This window comes from Bos taurus, chromosome 16 (genome assembly GCF_002263795.3).
Source record: "Bos taurus isolate L1 Dominette 01449 registration number 42190680 breed Hereford chromosome 16, ARS-UCD2.0, whole genome shotgun sequence".
Taxonomy (NCBI): domain Eukaryota; kingdom Metazoa; phylum Chordata; class Mammalia; order Artiodactyla; family Bovidae; genus Bos; species Bos taurus.
In genome coordinates this window covers 6902609-6921652 of record NC_037343.1, presented here as the reverse complement: position 1 = coordinate 6921652, position 19044 = coordinate 6902609, and the positions used below count along the sequence as shown (strand labels likewise).

Below are 19044 nucleotides of genomic sequence, written 5' to 3'. Positions count from 1 at the left end.
CTGCTCTAGTTGAGGCCCTGCTGGCTCTCACAGCATCACTTTGATCTTTTTCCCAGGATCCTGAAGAGACACCCCACTATGGATAGCAGATGGCAGTCGTCTGTGCTCTGTGCAGTTAGAGCCCTTCAATAAGACACTGATCTTAGTTGCAAACTTAGAGATGCTGAAAGAGTCAATTCTCAATCTCTCACTTCTACAGGCCCATTAGAGATCTTACCTTCATGCTAACCAACCTGAAATTCCAAGAGTTTTTGACACATGTAAAAGATGCCTTTAAGCAAATTATAACAGTCACAGCTGGAGGTGGCTACCACACTATAATACATAGCAGCCATTATATATGTTTATATGTGTGTGCATGCTTATTCACTCAGTCGTGTTTGTCAGTTTTGTGACCCCTTTTACTGTAGCCCATGGCTCCTCTATCATGGAATTCTCCAGGCAAGAATATTGGAGTGAATAGTCATTTCTTTCTTCAGGGGATCTTCCTGACTCAGGGTTAAAACCCAGGTCTCTTGCATTGTAGGTGAATTCTTTACCATCTGAGCCACCAGGGAAGATTGAACAAATCTTAAGCACCACTTGTTCTAACACTTCTGACAGATTTTGGCAGAACAGTTTTTGGAAAACTAGGGAACTTTGGTACAAGGGAGGGTGTAGGGCTTCCCAGCTGGCTCAGTGGTAAAAATCTGCCTGCCAATATAAAGGACATATGTTCTATCCCTGGGTTGGAAAGATGCTGTGAAGGAGGAAATGGCAATCACTTCAATATTCTTGCCTTGAGAATACCATGGACAGAGGAGCCTGGTGGGATATAGTCCATGGGATCACAAACAGTTGGACACACTGAGTGACTAATCACACATAATGTACACGACGTTATCCCCTCTCCCCTTCTTATCCCCTGTTCATTTTCTGGCCATTTCAAGATGGCTGTTTGCTGATAGATTAACAAAGAAAAGAATTCTGCCTCATAAAAGTATTTAGCCTGAGGGGCTAAGAAAGGGATGTTGCCCTATACTGGTTTCCATGGTAAACAATGTAACAAATGAGCCAATCTGCTGTTAATCCCCCCTGTATCTGTTATGCTCTTTATCCCCGCTAAGCGAAGAATGCAGTAGCTGCTGTGTTCTGCCTGTCCCCTGCTATCCACAGTGGGTGTCTTTCCAGCACCCTTTTACTTCAGATATATGACATCCCATCTATTAAACCCTCTGATATCTCTATAGACTCTGGAATCTTTCTTAGGTCTCAAGTCCAGGCAAGAACAGGGCTTTCAGGCCTGTGCAGTGTAGCCCAACAGCTTCTGCCGAGTATTTGTCTGGTCTGATTTGATGATTCACTTGTATGTGCTTCCTGGGCTCATGCACACATGTACTCATGAGCCTTTGGGACACTGAAACAGAATGTCAAAACCCAGATTTTAGAGGAATTCCCAGAAGGTGTTCAGGTATGGACACAGGGCCCAGTGCCCCTGTGCTGATACATCATCAGAGAAGAGATGAGGAGCAAGGCACACTGTATCTCCTCATGAGCCCATCCCTCCACCACTGACTCTGAAATTAGGGAGGGAGGACACAGGGCCTTCAGAGAGACACGACCAGCACAATGAACACTACACACCCCACTGAGAGAGTGAAACAAGGTGCACAGAATTGAAATAACAGATCATGCTCATAGACTGGAGACTTAGTACTGTTGGTATTTCTACACTACCCAAAGCCAAGTAAAGATTCATTGGAACACCAGTCAAAATATTAACATTATTTTCAAAGAAATGGAAAAAGCAAATCTAAAAATATATATGGAATCACTAAGGACTCCAAATAGACAAAATAATCTTGAGAACAAAGATCAAAGTTTCTCACCTCCTGATTTCAAAACACATTACAAAATTATCAGAATCAAAGCTGTATTATACTGATATAAAAACAGATGCATAGCCCTAAATACCAGAATAAAGAGCCCCAAGTAAACTCAAAGATACATGGTCAAATTAAATTCACCAAGTTTCTAAGACAGCAAAATAGGGAAAGTGTAGTGTCTTCAACATTCACTAGGATGAAAAGATAACCTCCAGAAAATTACAAACCATGCATCAGATAAGCAGCTTATACTCAAAATATATACGAGAACAGCACAACTCAAATGCAAAACATATAATAAAATAAAAAGTAAATGAGTTGAGGAGTTTGCAAAACCATTTGGAGCTTTTTTTCTGGAGGGAGTAGTGAGTTCTAAGAGGAGCAGTAACCCAGAGTCCTACTCTCTTGAGTCTCTGACCTAGGTCTGGTCAGTCCCAGGACACAAGGTCATCAGGGCTGTGAGAACAAATGTGTAAAAAAGCTAGCAGCCCCTTCACAGTCTCTAGAATCTGAAGCCATGCTGTTCTTTAGGAGGACATGGACTGCTCTCACGTGGAAGCACCTTCAGCACAGCATCCTTGGGGAGGTGTGGTGCTGAGATGAGCTCCAGGAGACTCAGCCCAGTCAGGGATTCCAGAGCACGTGTGCTTTGACTCACCCAACCCTGAGAGCACCATTTACATGAGGAATAAACAGTGAGGACAAGCGTGAGGGGAAGCCACATGTCCTGAAAATGCAGAGGGAGAGAGTTCATGTCTCACCCAGTACCTGACACTCACTGCAAGAACTTGGTCTCCAGTGTCAAGTGACTATGAGACTTTTGTGCCCACTAGGATGTGGCCATCATAGGAGAATTTAAACATGAAGCCAAAGTCCCTCATACATAATACCTGCAGGTACTAACCAGAACCCAGGCTTTCACATTTGGCAGCCAAAGGACAAGGAAAGAGTAGTCTTGTGAGAAAAGATATTTCTTAATTGTAAAGCAAGAAGAGATAAGCACAGCATATAAGCATAGCACAATAAAGCACAGGGACACACAGCTCTATTATATCATTAAAATATGAAAAAGGCAAATCACCTTTCTAAACATATTTCCTTCTTCCTTTTCAGTTTATATTCACCTTCCTTCATCTCCAAAGAAGCTGGTGTAATCTGAGTGGTCCTGGGACCCTCTCCCTCTAAATCCCACCTGAGAGTTGTTTCCTACCTGCATTCTCTTCCTCATCACTGCTGCTAATACTTTGCAGGAAGCACTCTGTAGAAAGACAACCAAGAGCAATAATTTAGTTATACAAGTTGATCCACCCATTTCTCCTCCTCCACTTGGCTCACATAGCATCTCCCTGGTCTTTCCTCCAGGTTCACAGAACTTCCCTGTGCTTTGTGGAGTCAGAGCTTTTCAACAAGGTGTTGATCACAGTTGCAAAATTTACATGAGAGAGACATGCGGAGAGAATTACCATTCAACCTTACACTTCTAAGGCCCAATATAGCTCTTATATTCAAGTTTACAAAGCTGAAATTCCAACACTTATGGACTCACTTGAAATATGACTAATGTGACCAAGCAGTTGTGTGATTTCTGTGATTTTCTTAATGTAACAAGTTAATTATTGTTTGAACTATGTTCATTATAAGTAGGCAGATCTAATACTACACTGGAAAGTTCAGCTCTAAGAGCTTCAAAGACCAGGAAAAAGGCAACTAATTGCCTGTTATGGTTTGTTTGTTTGTTTACTCCAGATGATTTGATGGCCTGATAAGATCATTCACATGTAGGTATACATGGGGCTCTTGAACCCAGACCAGGCATTGGGAGAATGCTTGTGGACATTCCAATACTAAGGTGAACACTCAGATTAAAAGAAAATTCCCAGTAGGGGGCTCATTTGTAGGCAGAGGTGAAGGGCATGGCCTAGTGCTCCTGTGCTACAAGTAACCAGAGAGTAGGTACAGAGGGGAGGGAGGAACATTCACTCTCTTCATGAGCACATCTTCCCAATCCCTGACTCTAGAGGACCCAAGCAAGGCAATGGAAAAGGCTCATTAGGAAATGAAAGATTTGTACTCTGAAAACCATAGAACACTGTTGAAAGAAAGAAGAGAGAAGTGGAATGGCATACCATACTCATAGACTGGAATATTTAGTGTTGTTGACCTTCCTATACTCCTAAAAGGGATGTACATATGTATTGAAACCACTCACAAAATCCCATGTCCCTTTTATAGAAATGGAAAAAAAAAAACTCCCCAAATACTAAACCTTATGAAATCCAAAGAAACCTAATGAGCAAAAACAATCTTGAGAGCAAAGAATGACAATGGAGATTTCAGGTTTCCTGAATTCAAACAGATAAGAATGCCACAACAGTCAAAACAGTATTTTACCAGCAACAAAACAGGCAGAGAGACCAATGAATCATAAGGAGGAAATCTTGAATAAACTGACACATGTGTGGCCAAAATATCTTTGCCAAGGTCCTAAAATTACCAAGTGAAGAAAGGATAGTCTCGGAGGTTGCTAAGATGGCAGAAGAATAGGACGGGAGACCACTTTCTCCCCCACAAATTCATCAAAAGGTCATTTGAATGCTGAGCAAATTTCACAGAACAACTTCTGAAAGCTTGAGGAGGACACCAGGTACCCAGAAAGGCAGCCCGTTCTCTTCAAAAGGAGGTAGGACAAAATATAAAAGACAAAAAGAGAGAAAAAAGAGTTAGGGATGGAAACCTGTCCCAGGGAGGGAGTCATGAAGGGGGAGAAGTTTCCTAACACCAGCAAACCCTCTCACCAGCGAGCCTGTGGGGAGTTTTGGAATCTTGGAGGGCAACATAACCGGGAGGGAAAAAAAAAAGAACCCAAAGTTTATGTGAGGTAGCCCAGTCGCCCGCATTCGCCAGCAGCGAGCAGGAGCTAAACAGGGAGGCACAGGCTGGATGCATAGGGTGGGGACTGGACCTGAATGCCTTGAGGACAATTTGAGGGAGCTAATGTGAGATAGCAACAAAAACTGTGGTATAGCCAAAAAGAAGTAAAAAAAAAGAGAGAGAGAGAGAACCTTCCCACAAAAAGCTCTGAGGCACAGCTTGGCCCGCTCACAGAACAAAGGATTGAGTGAATACCAGAGGAGAGCTGGCCAGCTGTGGACCTACCCCTCCCCCACTGGAAGCAGAGAGGCAGCCAGGTGACAGCCAGAGTTGGAAGGCGAGGGGCAATCTCGGCCCCAGAGACGGCATCCTCCACCAAACTGTGAGAAGGCTCCCAGTTACTAACGAAGTTTTCCTGGATCCTGGATGGCTGACATCCACCAGCATCAGCTCCCCAGAGGAGACACATGGCCCACCTGAGATGGTGCTCTCGCGGTGCACCCAGGAAATGCAGGGGCTGGGACCAGGGAGGTGATAAGATGCACCACCCAGCTGGGAGAGTGCAATCACCAAGCACCTGGTCTCCTGAGCTGCTCGGGCCTGAGAAGGGCACTAAACGCAGGCCCAGCAGTCTGTGCCTTTGTGGAGTACCTGAGAACCTGAACCTGAGCAGCTTAGACCTGGGAAGTGCTCACAACCCAGGGCTGGCTTTGGACAGTTCCCCTGCAGAGCAACCTGGAGCCTGAGCAGTGTAGATTGGGAAAACACACAAGTCATGAGTGGGGGCAAACCCAGTGTGACTCCCTACACTGCAAGCATTCCCCACACATGCCAGTGTTATTTGTTTGCAGTGTTCCTCCCTTCCCACAGCAAAACTGAACAAGTGAGCCTAAATAAGTGACCACCTCCGCCCGCTTGTGTCAGGGCAGAAATTAGACACTGAAGAGGCTTGCAAACAGAGGAAGCCAAAATTAACAAAGAAGAGGGAACTGCTCTGGAAGTGACAGGTGCAACGGATTAAAACCCTGGAGTTAGTACTGACAACATTGGAAGGAGCCTATACACCTAAAGAAGTATAAGTGTGAACAAGGAACTATCTGAAATTGAACTGACCCCACACTGCCCTCAACAGCTCCAGAAATCTCCTAGATATATTTTATTATTATCCATTTTTAATTTTTCAATTTTTTTAATTTTTAAAGTTCTTCATTACTCCTTTAATTTTCATTTTTGTAACCTATTACCTTGCAAAAAAACACACCCTATTTCTAAAGCAAATTTCATAAATATATTTTTTATAATTTTTGTGACTTTTTTAATATTGTATTTTTGAGAGTCTAACATCTACTCCAGATTTTTAATCTTTGCCTTTTGATTTTTGTCATCAATTTTGTACCTTTAAGTATCCAATACTCAGTACCCATTTTTACTTAGCAGTGTGATTACTGGCTTGATTGCCTTCTTCCCCTTTTGATTATCCTTTTTCTCCCCCAGGTCACCTCTATCTCCTTCCTACCCCTTCTCTTCTCTACCCAACTCTGTGAATCTTTTTGGGTGTTCTGGGCTGTGGAGAACACTTAGGGAACTGATTACTGGCTAGACTGGTCTCTCTCCTTTTAACTCCCCCTCTTCTCCTCCTGGCCACCTCTTTCTCCCTCCTCCCTCTTCTCTTCTCTATGTAACTCCGTGAACCGCTCTCAGTGTTCCAGACTCTGGAGAGCACATAGGAAATTGATTACTGGCTAGATTGCTCTCTCCTCTTTTGATTCCCCCTTTTCTCTTCCTGGTCACTTCTATCTACCTCCTTCCTCTTCTCTTTTCCATGTAACTCTGTGAACCTCTCTGGGTGTTCCTCACTATGGAGAATCTTTTCAACATCAAACTAGATGTTTTATCATCAGTGCTGTATGGATCAGAAGTATTGAAACTACTGTAAGAATAAGACTAAAACCCAGAGGCAGGAAACTTAAATCCAAAACTTGAGAATACCAGAAAAATACTGACTCCAGGGAACATTAATCAACAAGAGCTCATACAAAGCCTCCATACCTACACTGAAAGCAAAATCCACCCAAGAACCAACAAGTTCAAGAGCAAGACATACCAAGCTAATTCTCCAACAACAAAGGAACATAACCCTGAGCATTAAAATACAGGCTGCCAAAAGTAACCAACCCAAGACACCTCAAAACTCACACTGGACACTTCATTGAACTCTAGAGAGAAGAGATCCAGCTCCACCCACCAGAACACCAATGCAAGCTTCCCTAACCAGGAAACCTTGACAAATCACTCAATCAACCCCACCCATGGGGAGGAACTACCACAATAAAGAGGAACCACAAACTTCCAGCATACAGAAAGGCCACCACAAACACAGCAATATAAACAAGATGAAAGGCAGAGAAATATTCAGCAGGTAAAGGAACATGATAAATGCCCAACAAATAGAACAAAAGAGGAGAAGATAGGGAGTCTACCTGAAAAAGAATTCAAAATAATGATAGTATTTTGTATCAAAAAGGATCCAAAATCTTGATAACAAAATGGAGTTACAGATAAATAGTCTGGAGACAAGGTTTGAGAAGATACAAGAAATGTTTAACAAGAACCTAGAAGAAATAAAAAAGAGTCAATCAATAATGAATAATTCAATAACTGAGGTCAAAAACACTTTAGAGGTGACCAACAGTAGAATAAATGAGGCAGAAGATAGGATAAGTGAGGTAGAAGATAGAATGGTGGAAATAAATAAAGCATAGAGGGGAAAAAAAAGAATTAAAAGAGGACAACCTCAGAGACTTCTGGGAAAATGTCAAACTCCCCAACATTCAAATCATAGGAGTCTCAGACAGAATAAGAAGACAAAGAGAAAGGCCATGAGAAAATACTTGAGGAGATAATAATTGAAAACTTTCCTAAAATGGGGAAGGAAATAGCCACCCAAATCCAAGAAATCCAGAGATCCCCAAAAGAATAAGCCCAATGTGAAACACCCCAAGACACATATTAATCAAAATTAACGAAGATCAAACACAAAGAACAAATATTAAAACAGCAAGGGAAAAACAACAAATAACACAAGGGGATTCCCATAAGGATAACAGCTTACCTTTCAATAGAAACTCTTCAGGCCAGAAGGGAATGGCAGGACATACTTAAAGTGATGAAAAAGAAAATCCTACAACCTAGATTACTGTACCCAGCAAGGATATCATTCAAATATGAAGGAGAAATCAAAAGCTTTTCAGACAAGCAAAAGCTGAGAGAATTTAGCACCACCAAACCAGCTCTTCAACAAATGCTAAAGGATCTTCTCTAGAAAGGAAACACAGAAAAGGTTTATAAACTCAAACACAAAACAGCAAAGTAAATTGCAACAGGATCATACTTATCAACAATTACCTAAAATGTAAATGGGTTGAATGCCACAACCAAAAGACAAAGACTGGCTGAATGGATAAAAAAACAAGACCCCTATATATGTTGTCTACAAGAGACCTACTTCAAAACAAGGAACACATACAGACTGAAAGTGAATAGCTGGAAAAAGATATTTCATGGAGAATATGAGAATAAAAGAAAGCAGGAGTAGCAATACTCATATCAGATAAAATAGACTTTGAAATAAAGGCTGTGAAAATAGTCAAAGAAGGACACTACATAATGATCAAAGGATCAATCCAAAAAGAAATATAACACTTATAAATATATATATGCACCCAACATAGGAGCACCACAATACGTAAGGCAAATGCTCACAAGTGTGAAAGGGGAAATTAACAGTAACACAATAATAGTGGGAGGCTTTACTACCCCACTTACTCCTATGGATAGATCAACTAAACAGAAAATTAGTAAGGATACACAAACTTTAAATGATAAAATGGACCAATGAGACCTAATTGATATCTATAGGATATTTCACCCCAAACAATGAATTTCACCTTTTTCTCAAGTGCACACGGAACATTCTCCAGGATAGATCACATGCTTGGCCATAAATCTAGCCTTGGTAAATTAAAAAAAAAATTTGAAATCATTCCAAGCATCTTTTCTGATCACAATGTAGTAAGATTAGATGTCAACTACTGGGAAAAAATTAAAAATACAAACATATGGAGGCTAAACAACACGCTTCTGAATAACCAACAAATCACAGAAGAAATCAAAAAAGAAATAAAAATATGCATAGAAATGAATGAAAATGAAAACATAAGAACCCAAAACCTATGGGATTCAGTAAAAGCAGTGCTCAGGGGAAGGTTCATAACAATACAAGCTTACCTCAAGAAAGAAGAGAAAAAAATCAAATAAATAACCTAACTCTACAGCTAAAACAACTAGAAAAAGAAGCAACAAAGAACACCAGGGTTAGTAGAAGGAAAGAAATTATAAAAATTAGGGCAGAAATGAATGAAAAAGAAACAAAAGAGACTGTAGCAAAAATCAACAAAGCTAAAATCTCATTCTTTGAGAAGACAAATAAAATAGACAAACCATTAGCAAAACTCATCAAGAAATAAAGGGAGAAGAATCAAATCAACAAAATTAGAAATGAAAATGGAGAAATCACAACAGACAACACAGAAATACAAAGGATCATAAGAGACTACTATCATCAATTTTATGCCAATAAAATGGAAAACTTGGAAGAAATGGACAAATTCTAAGAAAAGTATAACTTTCCAAACTGAACCAAGAAGAAATATAAAATCTTAACAGACACATCACAAGTACAGAAATCAAAACTGTAATCAGAAATCTTCCAACTAACAAAAGCCTAGGACCAGGTGGCTTCACAGGTGAATTCTACCAAAAATTTAGAGAAGAGCTAACACCTATCCTACTCAAACTCTTCCAGAAAACTACAGAGGAAGGTAAACTTCCAAACTTATTCTGAGGCCACCATCACCCTAATATCAAAACCAGACAAAGATGCCACAAAAAAAGAAAACTACAGGCCAATATCACTAATGAACATAGATGCAAAAATCCTTAAAAAAAATTCTAGCAAAGAGAATCCAACAACATATTAAAAAGATCATACATCATGACCAAGTGGGCTTTAGCCCAGTGATGCAAGGATTCTTCAACATTCACAAATCAATCAATGTGATGCACTACATTAACAAATTGAAAGATAAAAACCATATGATTATCTCCATAGATGCAGAGGAAGCCTTTGACAAAATTCAACATCCATTTATGATAAAACCCTCAAGAAAGCAGGCACAGAAGGAGCATGCTGCTGCTGCTGCTAAGTTGCTTCAGTCATGTCCGACTCTGTGCAACCCCATAGACAGCAGCCCACCAGACTCCCCCATCCCTGGAATTCTCCAGGCAAAGAACACTGGAGTGGGTTGCCATTTCCTTCTCCAATGCATGAAAGTGAAAAGTCAAAGTGAAGTCACACAGTCATGTCCAACTCTTTGTGACCCCATGGACTGCAGCCCACCAGGCTCCTCTGTCCATGGATTTTCCAGGCAAGAGTACTGGAGTGGGGTGCCATTGCCTTCTCTGAGAAGGAGCATACCTCTACATAATAAAAGCCATATATGATAAACCCACAGCAAACAGTATCCTCAATGGTGAAATATTGAAATCATTTCCCCTAAAGTCAGGAACAAGACAAGGGTGCCTACTCTCACCACTACTACAATTAAACATAGTTTTGGAAGTTTTAGCCACAACAATCAGAGAAGAAAAAGAAATAAAAAGAACCAGATTGGAAAAGAAGTAAAACTCTCAACTGTTTACAGATAACGTGATCCGCTACATAGAAAACCCTAAAGACTCCACCAGAAAATTATGAGAGCTAATCAATGAACATAGTAAAGTTGCAGGATATAAAATCAACACACAGAAATCCCTTGCATTCCAATACACTAACAATGAGAGAACAGAAAGAAATTAAGGAAACAATTCCATTCACCATTGCAATGAAAAGAATAAAATACATAAGAATAAATCTACCTAAAGAAACAAAAGACTTTAAATAGAAAACTATAAAACACTAATGAAATAAATCAAAGACGACACAAATAGATGGAGAAATATACCATGTCCATGGATTGGAAGAATCGATATAGTGAAAATGAGTATAATACCCAAAGCAATCTATAGATTCAATGCAATCCCTATCAAGCTAACAACGGTATTTTTCAGCGAACTAGAACAAATAATTTCACAATTTGTATGGAAATACAGAAAACCTCGAATTGCCAAAGAAATCTTGAGAAAGAAGAATGGAACTGGAGGAATCAACCTGCCTGACTGCAGACTATACCATAAAGCTACAGTCATCAAGACAGTATGGTACTGGCACAAAGACATAAATATAGATCAATGGAACAAAATAGAAATCCCAGAGATAAATCCAAACACCTATGGATACCTTATCTTTGAAAAGGCAGCAGGAATATACAATAGAGAAAAGACAATCTCTTTAGCAAGTGAATCTGGGGAAACTGGTCAACCACTTGTGAAAGAATGAAACTAGAACACTTTCTAACACCATGCACAAAAATAAACTCAAAATGTATTAAAGACCTAAACGTAGGACCAGAAACTATAAAACTTCTAGAGGAAACATAGGCAGAACACTCTCTGACATAAATCACAGAAGGATCCTCTATGATCTACCTTCCTGAGTAATGGAAATAAAAGCAAAAATAAACAAATGGAACCTAATTAAACTTAAAAGCTTCTGCACAATGAAGGAATCTCTAAGCAAGGTGAAAAGACTGGCTTCAGAATGGGAGAAAATAATAGCAAATTAAGCAACTTACAAAGAGTTAATCTCAAAAATATACAAGCAACACCTGCAGCTCAATTCCAGAAAAATAAATGACCCAATTCAAAAATGGGCCAAAGAACTAAACAGATATTTCTCCAAAGACATACAGATGGCTAACAAACATATGAAAAGATGCTCAACATCACTCATTATCATAGAAATGCAAATCAAAACCACAATGAGGTACCATTTCATGTTAGTCAGAATGGCTGCAATCCAAAAGTCTACAAGCAATAAATGCTGGAGAGGGTGCGGAGAAAGGGGAACCCTCTTACACTGTTGGTAGGAATGCAAACCGGTATAGCCATTATGGAGAACAATGTGGATATTACTTTAAAAACTGGAAATAAAACTGCCATATGACCCAGCAATCCTACTGCTGGGCATACACACCAAGGAAACCACAATTGAAAGAGACACCTGAACCTCAATGTTCATCTCAGAACTGTTTACAATAGTTAGGACATGGAAGCAACCTAGATGTCCAATGGCAGATGAATGGCTCAGAAAGTTGTGATACATATACACAATCAAGTATTACTCATTTATTAAAGAGAATGCATTTGAATCAGTTCTAATGAGGTGGATGAAACTGGAGCCTATTGCACAGAGTGAAGCAAATCAGAAAGAAAAACACCAATACAATATATTAACACATATATGTGGAATTTAGAAAGGTGGTAATGATGACCTTATATACAAGATAGCCAAAGAGACACAGATGTAAAGAATAGAGTTTTGGACTGTGGGAGAAGGTGAGGGTGGGATAATTTGACAGAATAGCATTGAAACATGTATATTATCATATGTGAAATAGATCACCAGTCCAGGTTTGATGCATGAGACAGGGTGCTCAGGGCTGGTGCACTGGGATGATCCTGAGGGATGGGATGGGGAGGGATGTTGAAGGGGGGTTCAAGATGTGGTACACATGTACACCCATGGCTGATTCATGTCAATGTATGGCATAAACCACTACAATACTGTAAAGTAATTGGCCTCCAATTAAAACAAATAAAAAAAAAAGAATAGTCTCCTCAACATCTATAGAAAGGCAACCTATGGAATGAGAGGAAGTATCTGCAAGCATTGTATCTGAATGAAGGATCAATATCCAGAACATATAAGCAACTACTATAACATAACTTGAAAAAACAGAAAGCAAATAACTGACTAAAAAATGTGCAAAAAATGTCAATAGACATTTCCTCATAGAAGACATAGAAGTGACCAATATATATAGGAAATATTCTCAGCATCACTAAGTATCAGTGAAATGGAAACCAAGTCAAAAAACAAAAACAAAAAAACACCACCTTTCAGGATGTGTATTATAAAAAGAAAATAACAAATGCTAGCAAGGGTGTGGAGAAGTGCAACTTTTGTACCCTCTTGGTAGGAATGGAAAATGGCATGCCCATTATGGAACAGTTTGGAAGTCCCTCCAAAAATTATTAAGATCCAAAAATTATCATAAGATCCAGCAATCACTTATTTGAGTTTATGTCCAAAGGAGATAAAACTAGAATGTTCAGCAGATATCTAGAATCTCATATCCATTGCCACATTGCACACAATAACCAAGATAGAAAAACTGCCCAGTGTCCACGGGCAGATAAATCAAGAAAGAAAATGTGGTGTATACATACACTGGAATGTGATTCAGCATTTTAAAATGAATGTTATCTTGTCATTTGCAGCAATGAATGAAGCTGGAGGATATTGGTAAGAGTAAAATAAGCTAGTCACAGGAGGACAAATACTGAACAATTTCATTTACCTGTGGCATCTAAAGGAAAATTCAGAGAAGTATAGAGTAGAAGGGTGGTTCCAAGAGCTGGGAAGAGGTTGACACAGGGAACGTCTGTTTAATGGTTATAAAATTTTAGTTGCAGAATGGAAATTTTCTAGGGTTGTGCTGAACAACAAGTTGCATTAAGTTAACAAGACTGACTGGACACTTGCAAGCTTAAGAGGCAAAGCTGAACTGAACTTCCTCCGTCTATGCCTGGAGGCTCCTCCTTTCTCAGACTCCTCTAGAACTGGGTGTGGCATGTGTGTACCGCCAGGGGCTCCCTGCAGAATGAAGGAGCCTGCCTGGTACTGAGGGCGTTTGGTGAGAGGGGAGGACTCATTCTGAGGCACTAATAGGAAAGAGTTTGAATGAGGGAAGTGGCAGAGTGATGCATCATGACCAAAAGAAATGCTATAAGACCTATTAATACATGAGATTTACTATTAAACAAAGGTGTGATTAAGCCAGTAAGTGGGATTCTGAAACATAGTTTTGCACGTTAAGAAGCATGTAGGGCTTCCCTGGTGGCTTAGTGGTTATGAATTTACCTACCAATGCAGGAGATACGAGCTCAATCCCTGGCCTGGAAAGATTGCACATGCCGTGCAGGACCTAATCCTGTTTGCCACAACTACCAAGCCCATGCTCTAGAGCCCAGGAGCCATAACTACTGAGCCCACGTGCCAAATCTATGGAAGCATGAGAGCCCTAGAACCCATGCTCTGCAACAAAAGAAGCCACCAAAGTGAGAAGTCTGTGAACCAGAATTAGAGAGTTGCCCTGGCTTTTCACAAGTGGAGAAAAGCCTGCACAGCAATGAAGACCCAGCAGAGCCAATAAAAAATTTAATAAAAATTAAAAAGAATCCTGCAAATATTTTCCTGGGTAGTGATGGGATTTCTCTTCCTGGGAAAAGGATGTTCACTTGGTGTAAAATCAATGCATACAGTAAATATGTATACTTTCTTTAATTTTTAATACATACATATTCATGGTGCACTGTGTTGGGAAATTTTAGGGGGAAGTTAACACCAGGAAGAGTGATGTTTAGGGTGACAAATATCGAGGAAAACACAACACAAAAAATTCACACACACAAAAAGAATCACACATGGACACACACCCAGTTCCATGCACACAAACCTACACTATTAACCATAATACAGCTTCTTCCTGGAACTACAGTAATCATCCACATTGATCACTTGTAAATTACTTTCTATCAGCAGGACCCCTATACTCATTCCCAGCAGGAATTTGGAATCAGTTTGGCCTCTACACTAAAACTAGCGAGAAAGCCCCAACTTTCTCATCTACAAAGTTTTTTCTCCCAAAGGGAATGATTCTAGAATACATACCACTTTCACATCGTTGAAGGGCCACCTGCAAGAACAGAAGAGAAGACGCTATGAGGGTAAGATCACATAGATGTACAGTCTTTGGTTCATTTGGGGACAGTAGGAAACCTGATGAGGAACAATGGTGGAGTCCAGGGAACCCAGCAAGATCAGCGCACACATACTCAGGATGAAAGGCAAGACCTGTGCCTGGAGGATGGAACTCCAAGCCAATTTAGGCTGGAAATTGCAGAATTCTTTTCCTAGAAGAAATGTTGCTGCAGGAGAGAGAAATCTGTACTCTTACAGAACGTAATGGATGCTAACAATTTTAATATCCTGGGGACAGAGGCATCATGAGTTGGTAATAAGACTCATTCAACATTATCCCGATCAAAGGAATCGTCTCTATCTGAAACTAACACCCTCAAAGACTCATAGCTTAATTCTACTGAAAGATAAATGAAAATGTATTTCTATCTCAGACCAGAAAACAAAATAGCTTGCCTTGGAGACACATGGGGTCTCTTCGGTCCTGTCACAAGCTGGGTTGATTGGCAGGTCCTCAATGAAATCTAGAGGGACACAGAGTAGCTGTTAGAACAGTGGTGAGGCTGCTCAGGAATCATGCAGGGGGTTTTCACTTTGTGTGGACATGGAGTGGTGTGTATGGATGCAGGAGGTTAATAAGCATGAGCTGAACTTGTGTTGATCCATCCTCTTTGGAGGAGGAAGGAAAATAAAGAGGAGGAGGAAGGAAATGAAAGCAGAGCTTTGGTTTTCTAGCTAGGAAGAACCTAATCAAGAAGAAATATTCATTCTAAAAAAAGGAAAACTCTAAAATGTGTTCAATGAAAGAGACCCGTGACTCCTTCTGCTTACTTTGAGCTCCTGCTAAATTACCATGGTCTCTTGATTTTTCCCAGATCACTCTTCCTCCAGGATCCACAGTTGCTGCTACTCCACTCATCATGTTTCCTATGAGACTTTGTACTCGATTAAAAGTGAACTCTGTAGAGGACTGAATTCAAATCTGGGCAAAGTGTGCTATTCTATTAATTCACTAATCAAGTGTTTTAAATAAAATCAAATGTACAAGATTTGATAATACTGAATTCTTATCATTTAAAAACAGCCACTATGAATAATATCATATTTTTATATCAGTATTTGTTTTATACAGTGTACATGTCCACTGAATCAGTCACTGTCCATACTCATAGGGGCAATATGTGTAGTGGGACAGTTGATTATAGAAAGCACAGTTCCTCCACCAGGTCTTCCTGGGGAGCTAGGAAGTCCCTCCACCAGGTCTTCCTGGGGAGCTAGCTACATGGAGGAGCTGAGATGTCAAGACACTTGGTGAGGATGCTTACCAAATCACTCAATGATTCCCTCTCTCTCTTTTTTTTTTTAATAGGATGTGGGATGGTGGAGTGTATGCATGAGGGAGGTTAGCAACTATGGACTGAGCTGCTGTTGAATCATCCTCTTTGCTGGTTGAAGGCGAGTAAGGGAAAGGAACAGGAAAGAAATGAAACAGAACTTCTGCATTAAATTACTGATAACCTAAATGATGGGGAAAAAATAAACACTAAAATGCATGTCAGCTTTCAATGACAGAGACCCATGATCCTCACTGCCTTTTTAAAGCATCTTTTAAATGGCCCTTGTCTTCTGGATTTTTTTCCCATATCACTGCCTCTCTAAGATCCACATTTGTAGCTCTTGAATTTACCAAGTTTTCTATGAGATTTTTTTCTTGATTAAAAGAAAACAATGTTTGCCTGTCCACTGAGTCCCTGGCTGTTCACACTCACAGAAGTCATACATTTAGTGGGACAGTTCATTATGGAGAGGACACATAGGGTGAACACTGACTATCTCTGATCCAGCTGTTCAGGAGATTGTAACAGGAGTAATGGTCATTAGACTAACTAACAAATTCCACTGTGAGAGCTATCTGATATCTTCCTTTGAGTGTATGCTACATGGTTTAATCAATGCAAGGCTTGTGGTAGTGTCACCCAGTACAATGAAATATTTCCCCGATTATAATCTGCTTTTCTCCTTGTTTAAGCAATGACACAGGCACCAACAGATATGACCTACATTGTCTACACAAAGCCACGCAACTCTCAGAATCTGAGAGGTGACCAAGAGGATGCAAGTCCTGAGGCTCCTTTCATACTACTGACTGAGCCAAATGTGGCTGTTAATTCTTTGGTTTTCCTCGATTTCATTACCACTGAGCCCACCTTATAATGAATGTAAGGGTCTGGACCCCTGGACCTGCTAGTACCTCCAGGAATGGACACAAATGCATGGACACCCTTGCTCTGTGACTAGGATTTCAAGGCTGAGTGATCAGTGCAGGTCAGGGGTCCAGAGAAGTCACATTGGGATCACCCCTAGGTCCTCAGTTTGGCTTTTCCACTTAGAAGGTCAAAAACTTGCACCATTTTTCTCAGCACCATCTCCATCTGAAGAAAATGAATATTCACCAAACTTGAGAAATGGTTGAGTTGAGAAAAGAATCAGGTAATGTATAGCCAGTGTGCTGTGGTGATGAGAAGTGTTTAGAAACTTCACAGTTGACTTATTCTGTGTAAGAGGGAAATATCTTCTGAGGAAAGACACACACACACAGCCTCAAAATCCCACCACATGGCCCCCCAAGCCTGATTCACACAAACCCACAGCATCTAAATGATGGAGTTGTTTTAGAGACCATAGAACACAGACATTGTTCTTTCCTGGGCATCAGTCTCTTCTCTGTACTCCCAGCCCTCACCCCATGTAGGAATCCAGCATCAGGGGGCCTCTCCAACCAGAGCTGGCAAGATAGCCCCACCTTCATCAGCTAGATTGTTTCTCAGCAGAGGGATGGTCATTGAGTATTTACCATATTCAAAGACTGCTCCGGATTCCTGTGATTAGAGAGAAGCAAACAGAGTGAGGCTGTCAGCATCATGTGTTCTCTGCAGTAAGTCTTCTGTTATCTGATTTTGGTCCTCAGATAACTAAAACTTTTCGAGTCAATGCCCACCCCCACAATTAAACAGAGAGGACCCCTGTTGAAAACTCTGGAGTATTTTATGTAAAATCTGCAGTTTCAATTTTAGCAACAATTACAAAATTATTTTTGAAGTAGGAAAAATTTCTGAGCAAAGTACCTACAGTAGTAACTGATGCTGTCTTTCTTAAAAGTACTTTTGAATCAAGTCTATGTTGATAATATATTTATCCTCAATATTTCACCAGTCAAGAAACTGCATACATCAGTGATAATGTATACCTCAGATTACTGTGACTGTATTTGACTGAATGCGAATGAAGAAGTGAAGCAATGCCCTTATCCCAAATGCAGCCGGGTGAGCTTACCTTCGGGGCCCTCAGAGGCTGCTCCTCACCCCAGGCCTCACGCCGCCGTTTCACCACCAGGCCCTCCTGGGGAGCTAGAGGGACACAGAACAGCCATCAGGACACAGGTGAGACTGCTCCCCAATCTCTCAGTATTTTTGTTTGTTTGTTTGATGGAGACATGGGGTGTAGTGTGTGCATGAAGGAGTTTAGTAACAATGGACTGAAATGCTGTTGAATCCTCTTTGCTGGTTGAAGGCGAGTAAGGGAGAGGAACAGGAAAGAAACGAAACAGAGCTTCTGCATTAAATTACTGATAACCTAAATGATGGGGAAAAAATAAACACTAAAATGCATGTCAGCTTTCAATGACAGAGACCCATGATCCTCACTGCCTTTTTAAAGCATCTTTTAAATGGCCCCTGTCTTCTGGATTTTTTTCCCATATCACTGCCTCTCTAAGATCCACATTTATAGCTCTTGAATTTACCAAGTTTTCTATGAGATTTTTTTCTTGATTAAAAGAAAACAATGTTTGCCTGTCCACTGAGTCCCTGGCTGTTCACACTCACAGAAGTCATACATTTAGTGGGACAGTTCATTATGGAGAGGACACATAGGGTGAACACTGACTATCTCTGATCCAGCTGTTCAGGAGATTGTAACAGGAGTAATGGTCATTAGACTAACTAACAAATTCCACTGTGAGAGCTATCTGATATCTTCCTTTGAGTGTATGCTACATGGTTTAATCAATGCAAGGCTTGTGGTAGTGTCACCCAGTACAATGAAATATTTCCCCGATTATAATCTGCTTTTCTCCTTGTTTAAGCAATGACACAGGCACCAACAGATATGACCTACATTGTCTACACAAAGCCACGCAACTCTCAGAATCTGAGAGGTGACCAAGAGGATGCAAGTCCTGAGGCTCCTTTCATACTACTGACTGAGCCAAATGTGGCTGTTAATTCTTTGGTTTTCCTCGATTTCATTACCACTGAGCCCACCTTA

The 19044-nt window shown here is 40.4% G+C and overlaps 1 protein-coding gene across 1 annotated transcript in view; it reads right to left on the bottom strand.

Moving 5' to 3' along the window:
• LOC101907330 (uncharacterized) overlaps positions 1 to 19044 on the bottom strand; it is a 33698-nt gene that overhangs the window by 4208 nt on the left and 10446 nt on the right. The window contains exons 9-13 of the mRNA XM_059875652.1: positions 18052 to 18125; positions 17573 to 17597; positions 15175 to 15242; positions 14689 to 14713; positions 3076 to 3123 (exon numbers count right to left, since the gene is read on the bottom strand). Of these exons, the coding sequence (XP_059731635.1) occupies positions 3076 to 3123; positions 14689 to 14713; positions 15175 to 15242; positions 17573 to 17597; positions 18052 to 18125 (240 nt within the window). The remainder of the gene's footprint in view (positions 1 to 3075; positions 3124 to 14688; positions 14714 to 15174; positions 15243 to 17572; positions 17598 to 18051; positions 18126 to 19044) is intronic.